The sequence below is a fragment of the Rhinoraja longicauda genome, chromosome 3 (assembly GCF_053455715.1).
Source record: "Rhinoraja longicauda isolate Sanriku21f chromosome 3, sRhiLon1.1, whole genome shotgun sequence".
NCBI lineage: Eukaryota > Metazoa > Chordata > Chondrichthyes > Rajiformes > Arhynchobatidae > Rhinoraja > Rhinoraja longicauda.
This window is the reverse complement of record NC_135955.1, coordinates 55,649,794-55,668,904: the sequence shown is the minus strand read 5'-3', so window position 1 is coordinate 55,668,904 and position 19,111 is coordinate 55,649,794. Positions and strand designations below refer to the sequence as shown.

General features: G+C 39.2%; 1 protein-coding gene across 6 annotated transcripts in view; it reads right to left on the bottom strand.

Annotated features, from left to right (window-relative positions):
* Positions 1-2,525: 2,525 nt before the first annotated feature.
* Positions 2,526-19,111, bottom strand: part of agtpbp1 (ATP/GTP binding carboxypeptidase 1) — a 175,177-nt gene continuing 158,591 nt past the window's right edge. For all 6 annotated transcript variants that reach the window (XM_078396172.1, XM_078396169.1, XM_078396170.1 and 3 more), the window contains one exon: positions 2,526-8,370. In XM_078396172.1, coding sequence (XP_078252298.1) covers positions 8,178-8,370 — 193 coding nt within the window. In that variant the 3' untranslated portion in view covers positions 2,526-8,177. The remainder of the gene's footprint in view (positions 8,371-19,111) is intronic.

The following is a 19,111-nucleotide window of genomic DNA, read 5'->3' as shown; positions in this document are numbered from 1 at the left end:
AATGGCGGGATTGACATATGATGAAATAATGGATTGACGGGCTTATATTCACTGGAATTTAGAAGGATGAGAGGGGATCTTATAGAAACATATAAAATTCTTAAGGGGTTGGACAGGCTAGATGCAGGAAAAATGTTCCCGATGTTGGGTGAGTCCAGAACCAGGGGTCACAGTTTAAGAATAAGGGGTAGGCCATTTAGGATTGAGATGAGGAAAAACATTTTCACCCAGAGTTGTGAATCTGTGGAATTCACTGCCACAGAAGGCAGTGGAGGCCAATTCACTGGATGTATTCAAGAGAGAGTAAAGGGATATGGGGAGAAAGCAGGAACAGGGTTCTGATTTTGGATGATCAGCCATGATCATATTGAATGGCGGTGCTAGCTTGATGGTCTGAATGGCCTACTCCTGCACCTATTTTCTATGTTTCTTATCATGTATCTATACACTGTAAATGGATTGATTGTAATCATGTATTGTCTTTCTGCTGACTGTTTAGCACGCAATAAAAGCTTTTCACTGTATCTCAGCACATGACAATAAACATGAACTAAACTGACACTTGTCTTGTGTGGGGATGGCAGCAATTTCACAAAGCTCCATTCTTAGCCGATTTTTTTCACTTCTTTTCAAGTCTGAGAAACAACCTTCCACCACCACCCTCATCATTCCTGCCATGAAATCATTTCTGTATCCAGTTTGCTAGCTCTTCCCTGTGATCTAACCTTCCAGAGCAGCCTACCATACAGAGCTGTATCAAAGACCTTGCTGAAGTCGACATAGTTGATGTCTAAGCCCCCGACCCAATCAACCTTCACAGTTACTTCTTCACAAAAAGTCAATCAAATTCATGAGACACAAAGTCATGCTATCACTAATCAATCCCTGTGTATCCAAATGCATGTATATATTAATTTATTTGATTTGAAATAAAACAACTTGGAACTGCCCTGCAAATCAAGCACCATCTGTGAGGGGATGCACATGATTATTGTTCTGAAGAAGGGTCTCGACCCTTCTTATCAGTCTGAAGAAGGGTCTCGACCCGAAACGTCACCCATTCCTTCTCTCCTGAGATGCTGCCTGACCTGCTGAGTTACTCCAGCATTTTGTGACTAAATACCTTCAATTTGTACCAGCATCTGCAGTTATTTTCTTACACTGATTATTGTTTCAGATCAATTACCCATTTTAGATTTTTTATGGATGTACAAATGCATTTTGAATATGAAGGAAAAGGTGGCTTATTGTTCCAGAGTTCCAGGGCTGCTTCCAAGGCAATAATTCCAGGCATTATTTATGCCTTTAAATAATATTAAATAAGGATTCCACTTAAAGCATTTAACATCTATAAAAATTTTCTTCAGCGTTCTAGCCATTGCCTTTGCTATTTTCTTTACTTCAGTAAAGCTAGTGTTGTGACAACTAACCAGTCCCAACAGTGCCAACCCCTCACCTCGTACCTGTTCCCACTGTGCTGAATATCTAATGGGCAACAAAATTAGTTCCTGGAAAAGACAGAGTGGCGAAAAATATGTGCAACTGAGCGGAGGTATTTACAAATATTCTTAAAAAGATTTGAAATACACACAAGGACACAAAGCACTGGAGTAACTCAGCAGATCAGGCAGCATCCCTAGAGAACATGAATAGGTGACGTTTTGGGTCGAGACCTTTCCTGACCTGCTGAGTTACTCCAGCACTTTGTGTTCTTCTGTATATTTACCATCATCTGCAGTTCTTTGTTTCAACAAAGATTTGAAGTAAATGCCTATCTTGCAAAGCTTTTTCACAAACTGTTGTGTGTGGCATTAAAAAATAGAAGCAGCAAAAAAAAAATCTAAAAGTTGTGAACTTTGATGGGAGAATACATTCAAATGATATTATAGTCCCGAGTTACTCAGGGGTTTTAACAGACCAGATCTAGGTCAGACCTGCAATTAGCCTGCACCACTGACATTCAGATCAGTTCATCTCATGTTTTTACAGGAAATATTCTTGGATGAAACTCTTGAGATTTTTTCAGCTGATCAAATGACTATCAAATGACTCAGTCCAAAAGAACCTACCGTGTAAGTGTGTCTGCTTTTTCCATTTCAGTTGCTAATGATCCTGTTCTTTCAGTTTGTGACAAGATATAGTGTAGATTTGACTGTTGAATCATGCTGAACCATGCCTTTCACTGGTTAGGCAATTCCAGATTTCCTGCAGACCTTATATGTAAAGCTAAACAATTTGCAACAATATTTCTTTGTATGGATTTTCTCGTGTTTTGGGGCTAGAATATTCAGGTTGTTGAAATTTTGATATGAAGGATGAAATGCCTAAAAATTCAGTGGCACAATTTATTTTATATATTCTAACTACTGACGTGTGGAACTTTATCTTATTGTTGCTTAAATATAATAAATGTTTGAGTTTGTTCAAGACCTGGGAAATATATGGAAGGAAAATACAGTAAATTGCGGGTTTTACATAATAATAATGAATTGTTAATATTTCATTTTATTTCAGTTGTGCATAAAGTACAATATAGAACAAGCACATTCCAACGGGTCACATAAAGTCCACAAAAGAATTTCAAGACTCAGTTGGGTGAAAAATATTTAACTTGAAAATGGCCAAAAAATGTTTGAACTTTGATCATTTATAATCTAAACTATAAAATCAAAGGAACAGGAGAGAATGAAGAAACAGAAACTGATAAAAGCTTGTGTGTGTATGTGGGGTGGGGGAGAACAGTTGTGGGAGAAGGACATTCAAGATGTGATGTACGGTTTTATTACTGAATCAATACCTGTGTATCAAAGTACTTTACTGGAATACATGATATGATGCTGATAATGCAGCAATTGGATCAATTTATTTCTAAAACTCGAAGAAAACACATTGCACATTGAAGACTTGGCATAAAGGACATCACATTTTAATATATTATGAACAATAGCAACCTCGAGAATGAAATAAACACACTGCCGCCTGAAAAATCCAAATATCCAGATACCAATGACATTTAATGTGTGAAAGCCTTACTGTTAATTCTCCATCGTCTGCTGCACATTTTCAGACTTTTGAAAGCTACTATTACATACAGAGCTTGGACTACACAAAAGTTATGAACTGCATTAGACAAGAAATATATTGAGATGCTACCATTGGCTCAGACAGGCGATCTCCTTGGGGAAAGGTTGACATACTCAAATGGCCACGGTATTCAAAATACATGTCCATGCACACACAGAGTAATATGGAAACCTTTCACAATTCTTCAGCATAGTTTAAGAAATATTCAATGAGCCATTAAAATTAAGTATTAAAATTATTTGAATATTTATGAAACAACATGACATATGATATAGATATACACACACATATATATATATATATATATGTATATATATATATGTATATATATATATGTATATATATATATATATGTATATATATATATGTATAAAACCGCTGGGTGAAATATATATATATAGAGCAGGGGTGTGTGTGTGTGTGTGTGTATCAATATCATATGTCAAGTTGTTTTATAATAAATATTGAAATAATTTTAATGCTTGATTTTAATGGCTCATTGAATATTAATTGTGAAAGGTATACATATTACTCCATGTGTGTATGGACATGTATTTTGAATAACGTGGCCGTTTGAGCATGTCAGTATGTGTGTGTGTGTGTGTGTGCGTGTTTTATATATATATATATATAAAATAGTTACAAATCTACATTCTCTATGGTGAGAATGCAAATTATGAATACACCTTACATAGAACATTAATTAACCCATCAATACATCACAAATTTCTTCTTGAAAGATGACAATTAAAACTTTAAATTAAGTCCACCCTGCATAATGTTTTAAATAATGGTACCAATTTTGCTATTAATTGTAAAGCAATAACTTTATCATTAATAATTTAATTCACTATCACATCATGCTACCTTCTGAATATTGATGCTTTCTGTAGATTTTAAATGTTTTACAGTACTTATTGCTGCAGGGCATAACTTGGAAAATTGATGCTTTCCCATACTATAAAAAAGATGAGCAATGGAGGTTGCCTAATGCAATTTATCGAAAGATCACAATGTTTTACAACTGCAAAATTAAGTAGTGCTATCTACATTCATATTTGCTGAAGTTAACCAGGTAATTGGACAATATTATGTACATGCTTAATGGGTCATGTATGAAGAGTAATATTGCATTTAAAAAAATTCTGTATAATGCTGTGCACAATTAATGTAAACAGAAGTAGTAAATCTGTGGCACAAGTTCCAGTTATTCACTTGATTGTGCATCCCAATTTATGGGCATAGAAATTTAGTTCTTCATGTCAAATTGAAAATACAACAAAATTGTGTTTCATTAAATTTCAACATGTAGCACAATCTGTCAGAAAATTCACCAAAAGTATTTGATATTCACTGCACCAAATTTAATTTAGAATCTTAATCTTTCACACAGAGTACATAATCATATCATATCATATCATATATATACAGCCGGAAACAGGCCTTTTCGGCCCTCCAAGTCCGTGCCGCCCAGTGATCCCCGCACATTAACACTATCCTACACCCACTAGGGACAATTTTCACATTTACCCAGCCAATTAACCTACATACCTGTACGTCTTTGGAGTGTGGGAGGAAACCGAAGCTCTCGGAGAAAACCCATGCAGGTCACGGGGAGAACGTACAAACTCCTTACAGTGCAGCACCCGTAGTCAGGATCGAACCTGAGTCTCCGGCGCTGCATTCATAAAAATATCCCAGGGCATTATCATGAAAAGCAAGGGAGTTCTCCTAGAGTTTAGTTAATACTTGACCCTTGAGATAACACCACAGAACAGAAAAACTCCATAAGTCCCAGTTAAAATAACAATGAATGGACACTTAAAGTAATTAGCAGAGCTGGCCATAATTAGTATGTAAATAGTACATCGGCAAGGAATCACTGCACAATTAACCTCTGATTAACCCCAAATTCTGCTATCTGCGCCAACATTTGCTATGTAAAACTACGGATTACCACTGAAACATTGATTAAATATCATTTTTTAATGAAAGGTTATATCAAATAATCAAAGGTTGCTGCACATACAAGATAAATACATTCTGAACTCACCAGTTATATTTAGTTAATTTCCAACGTTAAGGCATGGATTTTTCCATAGAGTGGCTAACTGCCTACTATTATTTGCCCTCTATACCTCTCTTATCTCAACTGTTTTCAAGCATGAACTTCCTCATTTAAAGCTTCTAATTGATCTCAGGATCCCAGCACAAATAGGCAGCCACCACTCCTCTCTCAACACTAATTAAGTCAGGCCTCCAGGTTATTAGCTGACAAAGAATTTGAATACTTGTCAGCATTTTTTTGAATTTTCTGGAACATGGTCATTGACAGCAAGGCCAGCACTTATTGCCCATTTTGAGATGCCTTAAGAACATAGAACAATACAGCACAGAGTCAGGCCCTTCAACCAACAATGGCCCATGATGCCAAGTTAAACTAATTTTCTCTGCTGCACATGATCCATATCCCTTCTTTCGTTGCATATCATGTGCCTATTTAAAACCCTCTTAAATGCCACTTTCATGCCTGCCTCCAACAAAAACCCTAACAGCATATTCCAGGCACCCACCACTCTCTGCCCCACACATCCCCTCACACCTTAAAACTATGTCTGAAATTTCCAGCCTGTGTAAAAGGTCTCTGTCTCTTATAATGTAATATTCTTCTATCAGGACTCTCCTCAGCTTCCAGTGCTGCAAAGAAAACAATCCAAGTTTGTCCAACCACTCCTTATAGCTAATACCCTCTGATCCAGGCAACATTCTGGTAAACTAGAAATAAAGTGGTGGTGAGCCATCTTCATAAACTGCTACAGTTCATCTGATGAATATATTGTCAAAGCGCTGTTGCAGAGGTGGTTGCAGCATGTGGACCCAGCACTGACTGTGATATATTTTCAAGTGTGCAAACTGTGTGCAATTTGGAGGGACAACCTTTAAGTGTTGGTGTCCTTGGCATTCACAACTACACTCCGCATTAAAGGAGTGGTGGTGGAGATAGAAATTATTTTAGTTTAGTTTAGAGTTTAGTTTAGAGCAGCAACAGGCCCTTCGGCCCACCGAGTCTGTGATAACCGCACATTAACACTAGCGACAATTTAACATTTATACCAAGCCAATTAACCTACAAACCTGTGCGTCTTTGGAGTGTGGGAGGAAACCGAAGATCTTGGGGAAAGCTCATGTGGTCATGGGGAGAACATACAAACTTCGTGCAGACAGCACCCGTAGTCAGGATCGAACCCGGGTCTCTGGTGCTGTAAGCGCTGTAAGGCAGCAACTCTACTGCTGCACCACTATGTCGCCCAAATGATAGTGGCATTTAAGAGGCTTTCAGAAAGGAACATACATATGCAGGAAAAAGGGGGGTATGGATCCCGTGCAGGTAGATGAGATATATTTAAGTTAATAGCATTTTAATGAATGCAATTATGGAAGATACTTACTTCTTCACCCTCACTGGCATTCTTCTTCATTTTCAAATGTTTTAGACTACAGCCTTTGAATTGAAATCCCAAAAAAATCTATTGTGGGAGTAAATGATGACAATTTCATGTAGAAAAGAAAGCATTACGGCAGAAGAACAGGCCATTAATGTTATTATGTAGACTTTGTTGTCGAATATCTTTGGTGCTGAATATTTAATTTAGTTTAGTTTAGAGATACAGCGCGGAAACAGGCACTTCAACCCACCGAGTCCACACCGACCAGCGATTCCCGCACTTTAACACTATCCTACACTAGAGACAAATTTAACATTTATACCAAGCCAATTAACCTACAAACCTGTACGTCTTTGGAGTCACGATTCTAAGAGAACTCTAGTAAATCAGTGAACAGTCTCCAGATGCCCCCCTCCATCCCCCATTAGCCACACTGTATCTAGTTCCAAACATATTCTAACATCAATTATTATAAATACTTCCAGAGTTAGGACTAAACAGTTGTGAGAACATCATTTCTAATTGCTTTACACACTTCAGGTTTTATTGTATGCCTTATTGTTGAGGTTAGTCTAAAGACCATCTTTGGATATCTTGTTTAAATAATTCCCAAAATATGCTTTTGTGGACAAGATGTTGTTTGATTATGGATATTAGATTTAACAGTTTTCTTTGTAGTTGTTCTTCAATTCTGTCATGCACGAAATGAGTTACTGTGATTTGTTAGGTTCGATGGTTAGTGCCTGAAATCTGTAGTCTGCACTGTAGAATGTATACTGACTCCCCTCCTGATGGTAGTGTATATTTGAACTTTAATTATGTCATTGGTATTTGTGTACCAAGGATGCAAAAGTACCGACAGGCACATGCACATTCACTATCACAATACAAAACTTTTAATTCATATCTGAAAATCAAAATTACATTGTTTCATTATTCATGAGAAGCCACTAACCATACACTGTACATGGAGTCTACAAGTCAACATTGTTGATAATAAGGATTATGTACTATTTAAAGATATTAAGGAGTTAATATAGCTATTACTTTTTATATAATCCACAGCAAAGTGCAACATATTTTTTCAGCAAGTTCGACACAATTCAGCTCAATGTAACAACAACAGTATCACACTCAACATCGGAACCTTGTAGCTGAAGCAGCACACTTTCTTTCAAGCAATTCTGGAATCATTTCTGATACAATAAAAAAAGGGAAATAAATACAGACATCATTTGAAGTCGCAGCGGACAAAAAAAACCTAGTTCTCCACAACATATTAAGGGTACTCAAATTATTACCGGTACATACCTTATGATTGTGCATACAGATAAACACAATGAAGGGATGGGAAAAAAATAAAACTGCATTCAAACTGAGTGGGAGCAAACTTTTAGCCATGCAGCTTTCTCCTTCGGAAGTAAAAGCAGTGGAGGAACATCGCCTCACTAATACAAATGCACCTGAAGTCAATGTTAAATAATACACACTTCAATTTTTCTATAATACCAGCAGTATATTTATTATTAATTTAGCCAATGTGCCTGAGTAGCTATCACTCTTACTCAAGGCAGACTATTTTAACCCTGATTTGTTTTCTTTATTGACTATAATATTTTTTTCTCAGCCTTTGTGGTGAATTATAACTTAAAGAAAGCAGTCTCTCTTTGGGATGTCAGAATCAGAAAGTTGCTCCTCCTGTGTACTTGAGTCAAAGTATTGGGGGTCAAAGTCTGCTGTTTCATTCAGATCAATGTCCTGCTCGTCACTGCTCTCAGCACTGTAATCAACCTCTTCAAGGCAACGCGGTTCATCCTCATCAAGGACTTGTGTGGTCGGACTGCGCAAAGGAAAACAATGGAGAAAACAGGAGTCAGAAAGTGTGGCTGAAACATGCAACCTCCAACAAAATAAGGACTTGCAAGATTCAGTTAATTGTGATTCATGCTAAAATGTAAAAATCTTTTTTTTGCCAGTAAATTACACCAGATCACCATCTTTTACAAACACCCCAGATCCTGATGTCATCTCACATTAAAACAGAACAAACCTGATGGACACCGTTAAAAAGCCAAAGGCGCAACATCAACCAACAGCCCAAATATTCTTGACCTTTTCATTGCATGGACACTGCATAAACATAAAGAGTTGACTGTATCCAGAGACATTCCATAATCAATAAATATTTTATCATTTGTTTGTCACAAGATACCAAGGTTCTAAAGCATCACGGAATAAAAAAATTCTGTTTCATTAAAGGACGATGCAACGATTAACAAAGAATGTTTGGGATTTCCATGCCAGTTAAGATACCTTCACAAAAATAAAGTGAATATTTTGATCAAAATGAAATCAAAAGCAATGCTTCTGATAAAGTAATTCTTTAAAATAAAGAGGACTGTGCGGTCTCGTAGAATGCATTATACAATGAATGGGCGGAGATGGCAAGATGTGGCCAATAGTGGGATCCCGTTGAATGTGGTCAGTAGTGGGATCACATTGGATCTGGTCAGTAGTGGGATCACATTGGATCTGGTCAGTAGTGGGATCCCCTTGAATTACTGGCCACATCATGTAAACAATCACAATTCTCAGAGAAATAAATTCACCTCATCTTAGTTTTAAATGGTGACCCTTAATTTTAGACAGCGACTTCTAATTCCCCCACAAGAAAAAACATCCTTTCCTCATCTACTATCAAGACCCATCAGGATCTAGCCCTTCACTCATCCCTGGATAACAAAAACACCTTTGTAAGAGTCCTGATAATTGAGTATGGGTCAACCAACAATACCATAGCTTAGTCCGTCCATCATTTCTTCATAAGAAACACCGTTTATTCCACATATAATAAACATCTTCTGAACCGTTGACAACACATTTACACACTTCCTTAACACGATGTCCAATGATCCTGATGTGATTTCACCAATGTCCCAAGATACTGAAGTATAACTATCTACTTCTCACTTTAATTCCCCCAAATAAACAGTAGCATTTTAGTTTTCCAAATTACTTGCAATTAACCGCATATTAACCTTTTCTATATAATTCCATTTAGTCATAAAGTTGTACAGCACAGAGAACATTCAATAGAAAAGGTCTAGATAGATATGGGCCAAATAGGACTAGCTTAGATGAGGCATCTTGGTCGGCATGGATGAGTTGGGCCGAAGGGCCTGTCTATGGTGACCTTTATGCCCATCTATTCGAATCTCATTTGCCTACGCTCAGACTCTGCACAGTCAAAGAAATACAGGTGAAAAATTGTGTGAATTACTGATTTTCTTAACCTTTGTAAGGTAGGTTGTGCTTTGTGTAACTGCTATTTTCTATGCACAATCTTGGCAATAATGTCAAGGATAATCACAACAAAGACAACAACATCAAATTTCAGCTCCTAATATCTCAGACCAATGCAACTCAATTTTCTTTTATGTCTCCAAGGCAGCAAGGTAATTCAGAAGCATGTAATGGCTCAGAAGCATTCTAATTATTTCTTCCAGCAAAGTGATAACACACTTTTAAAGGACCTAAACTGATTATCAGTCATTAGTGAAAATGTAGAAACTTGAGAAACAAGATTCCTGTCAAGACACCCTGAGCTTCTTGGGACAGATTTGTTTTTAAAATAAAACAAGCATCCCACCCTTGGTTTCACTGGTGCCTCCAGGGACCAGCCAAAGATATTGCTTGACAGCACTAAGTGCTTTTTAATATTTCATTAGACAAGTATAGTAGTTCAAAATACAGCATAAGTCGGCAGCGAGGTCTACAACTTCTCAGATTTTCATTATAATCAAATGAAACCAGATTCACATTAATTTTGAAAGCAGCTAAAATCCAAAGCAGAGCAATTTTATTATAAAACTCATGAATTTGACAGCAGAGAGGAAATAAGAAAATCAGAAGCACAATGCTTTCCTTGGGTAACTTTGGTTTTTCCATTTTTGTTTCATCTGCTTTAATAGTTGTGAAAAATTATGAAAGAATATTTCAGATTGACCACACCGAAGTGGCGGCTGAAGAGTTGAACTTTGACCCATCCACATGGGCCCAGGTGCAAGGCCTTGTCTCATACATGCATAAAGTTGGAGTCAGATTTCAGTTCAAATGTACATCAACTCAAGATTGATGAAAAAAAATACAGCACAAAGAAGTGTGGATGAAATTGAGGAGATGTAAATGTCGGTCTTTCTGCAGTGATTCAAATTTCATGCCTCTTGAAATTTTCTGCTGGAACTGAATTTAAAATTTCAATATAGTGACCATACATTTTAAATTAACAATGTTCAAAATTACATAGGATACTTCACATAAAATGTGAAATGCTTAAGATTTTTGTGTATGTCAATCGTTGTATGAAGAAAAATATTTGAAGGTTAAAAACCCATTTCTCCTCCTGATACAACAACGTATAACTTCAAGTAACAACTCTGTTACAATTGCAATCATAATTATATGAAATCTTCATTTGGGCACAAAATTATCATGATGTATCTGTTTACTCAAAAGCCTTTAGACTCAACAAACAAACCTCTTACTATTCATGATCGGCATACACATCTTTAAATACACCACAAATTCAAAAGGAATACCAGATTAAATATATGGATTAAACAAAATACAAATGCAGCATATCAAAGAAATATAAAAGGATAAAATTTATATTTGTTTTCAAACTAGTTTGAAATAAATATTGCCGACTGCATTATTGCCATGAATGTAAGCAATTATTGCCTTTATCTTTAAGTCAGCAGCAACCCACTGAACAGACCCTCCTTTAAGAAACCTAACAAAAGAGCAAGGAGGAAACTGACACCCTTGACATAAGGAATGCCGTTTATCAGTCAAGCAAGAGAAATTATAATCTAATCTACACAAAAGTAAATTACAAAAGTCTCTTTTCTTTCAATCTCACCATCAAATAAAAACAGCGAGAGGAGTAATGAGTACGGTAGCGCAGCGGTAGAGTTGCTGCTTTACAGCGAATGCAGCGCCGGAGACTCAGGTTCGATCCTGACTACGGGTGCTGCACTGTAAGGAGTTTGTACGTTCTCCCCGTGACCTGCGTGGGTTTTCTCCGAGATCTTCGGTTTCCTCCCACACTCCAAAGACGTACAGGTATGTAGGTTAATTGGCTGGGCAAATGTAAAAATTGTCCCTAGTGGGTGTAGGATAGTGTTAATGTGCGGGGATCACTGGGCGGCACGGACTTGGAGGGCCGAAAAGGCCTGTTTCCGGCTGTATATATATGATATGATATGATAAATTGCTTTCATTAATTCTGGCATATTTCCAGAATAAAGCAGTTTTGCTTCCAGACAATTTTACAGGAGAGTCTGCAAGTAAATGAAAAAAATTATCATTAGTTTAAAATAATAGGGAAGTCAAGGTTCTAACATGGGAAATGAGACGGCAGAAAATGGGTCATAATTGTTTTTTAAAAAGGACAAGATTTTTAATTAAAAATATTAACTCTTGCATCAAATCTACTTTTTAATGCAAAGGACATATATAAAAATCCTTAATATTTGACACTTTGTGAAATATAAACCATATTACCCTTTGATTTTTGAAAGTCATTAAATGTAGCATTTGATGCAAAAGAGTAATTGCTGCTTTAAGGCTATTTGTTACCTCTTATGCACTCTCAAGTACTCTTCCTCAGTTGCCGCAGCAATCAATACATCGTGTTGATTACTGAGACAGTGAAGAATGTACCCTTCAGCGTAGGAGATCTTAGGGACCTGCAAGGGCAGTTCATGTATGTGGACAAGTATTCCCCAACTAGGAGCACTGGTTTGCATGCTCATGTTTAACTGGGCAAACACAAAGGACAAGTTGTTATTGTAGAAGAGAATCACTTTGGCCCAACCACCCCTGCATCTAAATCCTTTTTGTTTCTGTTTTCTACTGCACAACCACCAACAGCTGGTCTATCTCGCGCAGGCAATCCTTGCATACAATACAATACAATATATCTTTATTGTCATTGTACCCAGGAGTACAACGAGATTGGGACTTCTGGTTGTACTTTTTCCTGTTTTCTCGCAGCCGCGTTCGGTGCTGGGCTGCTCCGGATTGCATCGAATGTGGGAGCGCAAAGCCGCTGCGTCTGGACGCGCCGCCATCTTGACCCCAGAGTCATCATAAGGTTGGAGTGGCTTGTTAGACTTTACAGCAATGAATATTGGCATCACCCACTCACTCTGCTGCATGTTCACCAATAGCTTTAGTTCTTACTAGACCCATTGGGCCCAAACCTCTCCTGCATTGGTGCAGCACCCTCTCCTTCTCCTCCTCCTCCTGCTCCACCTCTTCCCCCTCCCCTCCTCCTTCCCTCCCCCCTTCCCCCCACTCCATCCCCCTCAACTCCCCCCTATCCTCCCTCCTACCCCTCCCTCCCTCCACCCCCCTCTCTCCCTCCGTGATTTCAATGTGCATCAAAGGGACGACGGTGAGTAAGGTGGGGCTAAAATTGTCGTGCTATCGTGTACCGTTTTGGCTGTAGTTCAGGAACAAACAAACAAACAAACAAGCGAGAGTTTTAGTATAGACATTCTACTTCAGTCTTGAAAGCTTTGGCACTGATATAGCTCTGCAATTTATTTGTTTTATTCTTGGATGAGAATGTACAAAGCGTGATTAGTATGATTGCAGATTGCACTAAATAGGTGGTATCGTAGACAGTGAAGGCGATTATCAAGAATTACAGGGGGGGATCTTGATCCGCTGGCAAGTGGGCCAAGTAATGGTTAATAAAGTTCAATTCGAATAAGTGTGTGACATTGCATTTAGGGAAGCCAAAGCAAGGCAGGCCCTTCACACCGAAAGGCAGGGTACTGTGAAGTGTTGGAGAGCAGAGGGATCTAGCAGTACAAGTACATACATCCCTTAAAATGGTGACACAGTTAGTGAAAACAGCTTTTGGCACATTGGCCTCCATTAGTAAAGGTACTGAGTATCGAAGATGGGACATCAAGTTAAAGTTGTACAAGACATTGCTGAGGTCTCATTTGGATTATTGCGGTCAGTTTTGATCACTCTGCTGCAGGAAAGATGCCATTGTTAGAAAGAATGCAGAAAAGATTTATGAAGATGTACCAGGACGGGGGGCTGAGCTATTGGGAGAAGTTGGGCAGGCTAGGACTTTATTCCTTAAAGTCAGGAGACAGAAGGGTGATCTCACAGTGGTGCATAAAATCATGAGGGGAATTGATAGGGTGAAAGTACAATTATTTTTCTCATGGTAGATGAACCAAGAAGTAGAGGACGTATGTTTGGGGTGAGAGGGGAAAGATTGAATCATTTCCTTCATTGACAGAGTACGGGAAAAGCAAACTGGAGGAACAGCAGTTCTGCTTAGGTAGATTACAATACTACACCATTTTCCGATCCTGATGAAGAGCAGTGCAATTGTCTTGTTTTCAGCACCTCATCTGAATGTGCACATGGAACAAAGTTGCTGAGGGTGCACGGGATCTTGCTGGACCTCTGACTATCCAGATCAGGTAATAAATTGAGCCATGTGCTGACCCATGGAATTCAATCCTGATAAGTGCGAGATGATGCATTTGAGGAAATCAAATAGGAATAAGACACGTACAGTAAAAGATAAGTCACTAAGGAACGTTGATGAACAGAGAGATCCATGGGTCCGTTTATTGTTCCTTGGAAATGGCTCCACAGGTCGAAAGATGGTGAAGGCGGCACAGGGCACACTTCCCCTCATCGTAAAGAATATAAGAGTTGGAATGTTACATTAAAGCTTTACAAAACAGCACTTGTGTTATGTACAGTTCTGGTCACCACAACATGAGGAGGATGCTAATGTGCTGGAGGGAATGCAGAGGAAATTCACTAGTATACTGCTTTGATTAAACTACTTTAGTTTTGGGTTTAGGATGGGCTTGTTTTCTCTGAAGCAAATGAGGCTGAGAGGTGACCTGATGGAAGCACACAAGATTATGAGGAGCAAAGGATAGGGTAGGGTAGGTTGTCAAAATCTTTCCCCCCTGGGAGGAGTAACAAAAACAGGAGTGTATGGGTTTAAGGTGAGAGGAAGGAGTTCTAAAAGGGAGACACAAGAGACTACAGGTGCTGGAATCTTTAGCAAAAAACAGAGCAAGATCTCAGCAGTTCAAGCGGCATCTGTGGAGCAAAATGGATAGAGGTGCTGTGGGTCGGGACCCGGATTTGAGTGGAATGTTTTTTGAAAAATGAGTGGTTGATATCTAGATCTCTCCACCAGAGGTAGTAATGGGATCAGACATAATTAGTGCATTTAGGAGGGATTTAGATTTCTGAGGCTGCCGAGTTAAAATGGCTGAACAACCTTTTGATGAATTTGTTGAATAAGATATCTATTCTCCTATCAGGTACCAATAAATTAACTGACAATGTCCACATATCCAATCATTTATATACTTAAAATTCCTTCCTTCAAAATAGACGCTCCCCCCCCCCCGCCGCTAATCTTCAAATATAGTAAGGCCAAGTGTGGTCTGTCATTTCCCCCCAATTTCCATTCTCCGTTAGCTCGTTTTTTCTGCAAGGTTCCCAATTACATACAGGCTCACTTCCTGCATTCTGAGCCTTTCCAACATCATCAGTGTTGTGTCTCGTTCTCTGCTAAATAGAGTTTGAAATGCTGAACAAACTCAGCAAGTCTCACCAAGAGATCCAACAAACGTGATTGTTTCTAAAAGTAGAGACCTTTCAACTATAATCTGACATGCTTTGTCCTGCCCCCCCTCTCTTCCAGATTTTTTTGGAGTAGAGCCTCCTAGGCAAGCTGGCAAACTCGTTGTGGGGTACCAATGCACCCACACATTGCTCTTGCACTGTGCTACTCTGCTGCAGAGTATGCTAGTCCTGTCTGGGAGAGATCATCTCATGCAAAGAAAGTTGATGCCGCCCTTAATTGACAGCTGCAGATGCATCACTGGCTGCCTAAAACCAACGGATGTGGATAGCTTGCGTCTTGCTCCACCAGGTATCCGCAGATCTGTTGCCGGTAGAACTAAACTTAGTAGGCAACTTGGGGACACCCGCCATTCCTGTCACTCCCATCACCCAGCCCCAAACCAACTGAAGTCAAGGAAGAGCTTCCTTCACACAGTCCAGACACTGTCAATGTCTCCTTAAGCAACCAGACTAGCCTTGTGAGAAAAGAAACGCAGTGCAAACCACCACCATGAAAAGCTGCCAATCCCAATCAAGGAACAGCTCCCACCTGATCATAGGTGTGACTGGAAGACCTGGAAGTCCCTCAATAGGCTTTGTACAGGGATGGGCCAATGCAAGACCAATATGAGCATATGGGGCTATGCAGATGCGGTAGACACAGAATGTGAATGTGGAACATCTGTACAATCCATGCCACACCTACTAAGATGCCCACTTCTTGGTGAACAATGCTGCCTGGAAGATCTAGCTGTGGCAAATGAGAAGGCTGTCCACTGTGCAAGAGCCTGGCCAAACATTTGAAACATAGATGATGGACACGAAAGGAGAAGCTCTGAAATATGACAAAGACTATCCAAGGTGGGATCATATTTGTTATATTTTGCAGACTTCCTATTAAGAACAATTACAAGAGCTGCTCCTTTTAGCAGCAATTTAGTGTACATACTTTCTTCTGAAGGAGACTGCTTGCCAGTCCAAGGAGCAGGATCTTTCTTTGTCAGTTATCCAAGTGACATTAAATGGGCTTTAGATAATGACTAGCATCACTCCTGCACAGGCACTTCTCACGTATGGCTCGTGCAATTCAACATTATTCCATGCTCTAAGACTCAGGCATGATTGCATTTCTACAGCCTTTTTTTAATTGGGTAGCATAATTGAAATACTGAGGGAATCTAAATGCTTTCTTAAAGTGGAATAATCGCATCTTAACTTATCTGTAGTGGACTGAAGCAACATTTGAACCATTAAGTCTTCCCAAGGAGAAGAGCCTTCACACAGTCATGCTTGCCACATAATGGAATTATGTTTAGTGCCCTTCAAGGCACATCAGTACTTAATATGTTTTAAGAAAATTCTGAGAGCACTTCCATCTAAGAGCAAGGAAACTTAATTATTTATCTTATTGCACAAGTGGAAATTATGTAGACACAAGAGACTGCAGATGCTGGAATCTTCAGTAAACACAAGCTGCTGGAAGGACCAGTCTTAAGAAGGGTCCTGACCTGAAGCGTCACCCATCCATGTCCTCCAGAAATGCTCACTGACCCGCAGAGTTATTCCAGCACTTGGTATCTTTCTTTCTGCTGGAGCAACACAGTGAATTGGGCAGCGATCGTGGAGCGGAAGAGGACAGATGCATTTCGGCGTGAGACGCTTCTTCAGACTGATGACGGCGAAGGTAAGTACTGAGGACATGTGGCTGTGGTAATGAGTCTTGCATCACAACAAGAGTAGGACAGCAGCAAGAATCACAGAGAGGGACATGCAGAACCCCCTCTGGAATGAGGATGAAAACTTGGGCCAAAGTGCCTGTTCCTCTGTTATTGTTCTTCATTGTGGACATACTCCAAGGAAATTTCACATTAGAGCAGTAAAATTGAGACCATGAGACTGCAGATGCTGGATTCTTGAATAAAGTGCAAATTGAAGAACCTGATCCAAAACATCATCAGCCCATTTCCCCTCCACAGATGCTGCCTGACCCGCTGAGCTCCTCCAGCACTTTGTCTTTTCCTGGATATTATGTACATTTGTCATAAAAATTTCATTTTTATTTCTTCTCAAACTTAATGAAATTGACTTTCATTAAATTCAGGTTATTTATCAAAGATTATACTCATTTAAACATCTTTTAAATGCATGTGTAACTCGAAGAAATCTGTTCTTTCTCCCACCAGCTCCCACCACCCCAATCATTCTGTCCCCCTCCTCCACATGCTCATCTCCCTTCCCTGAGTCCAGTATTTCCTCCTCCGTTTCCTTCAACCCATACCTTCCCTCCCGCTATACATTTCACTCCTCTTTCCTTATCTGATACCCTCATCTCCTCTAGCCTCTGTCACTTACTCCTCCCATCAGTATGGACAAATCGACTGAAAGGCTTTGTCCCACCCTTACCTCTCTTTTCCAGCTTTCTCCCCTCTACTCCATCACTCTGAAGAAAGGTCCTGGCCGACGCATCGTCTGTCCATTCATTCCACAGATGCTGCCTGACCTGTTGAGTTGTTCCATCACTTTGTTTTTTGCTCAAGATTCAGCATCTTGTGCCCCCATGTACATAACAGTATTGGGTGAGAATGAAATTGAAAAATAAAACTATTTTACATCCGCAAACCTATTCCTGACCACTTGATGCAACAAGCCATCATAAAAACAAGTGTAGGAAATATAGTTGCTGGAATACTGTCCGTGGTTGATAGATATTTGTTTTTATTTGAGGTACACTGTAATAGCAGACACTAAGAGCACAGTTATATCCTTTGTAGAACTTTGATTATACTTATAGACCAAACTATTAAGTACAAAAGGATGAAGTCAATTGAAGTTCATAAATCAGCACTAAGTACTGCCTATTGACAGCAGCAAACAATGGTGGTCCATAATCAACCTGTGGGTATGGCAGAAATTACCCACTCAGGTCTTGCAACTTTTTCCAAAGGAACATTTTTGTAGCATGAAGTGGAGACTCTGGTTGAGCCGTGAACACAGATGTTGTAGTTCTTTCAACATTGTTAACAACTGGAGTACAGGCTGTAGTTGACAACATCCGCAGTGCTCTTCCACTAACAGAGCAATATTATGTGCATTTATCCACAGATGTTGTGATGGAGAAACTAATACATGGTGACAGAAATTCCTCTTTGCCCCATGTCTGAAATATACACATTCATTTCAAAGTCAAGAAATGTCTGATATCTGCTGTATGACTCAAAAAGTAAACGTTTTAATAAGACACTGCTGACAAGGAAACTTTCACCGAATTATCAGATCGCAACATTTTGAAAGGATAACTTTCAACATAGATTGATTGATAAGATACAGCAGGGAAACAAGCCCTTCAGCCCAATGAGTTCATACTGACAATTGATCAGCTGTTCACATTAGTACTAGTATAACACTTTCACATTCACTAGGGGGCAATGTACAAAGGCCAATTAACCTACAAATCCACATGTCAGTGGGATGTGGGAGGAAACCCACACAGTCAAAGGTAGAAGGTGCAAAATCCACAAAGGTAGCACCTGAGGTCAGGATCACACCGGGTCTCTGGTGAGTCCAGCAGCTCTACCAGCTGTATTGTTGTGCAAAAACAAAATATAACATCGAAATCTGCAAAATCCATCAATTAAGCTGATATCCAACATATATACGGTCCAATGCACACGTACACACATAGCACAGGTGCATGTCTCATTCCCATCTATTGCAGGAAATGTGATTACGCTTGAGCAGGCATGGAGTAGATTTGCGATCATGCTGACAGGACTGAGAAACTTTAACACTGAACTTTAACACTGAAATAAAAATTATGAAGAGAGTGAGGCAGAAGGCAACAGAACAACAAAGTGCTATTTGGCAGGATGGCTCTTTTATGAACAATGGGCCAA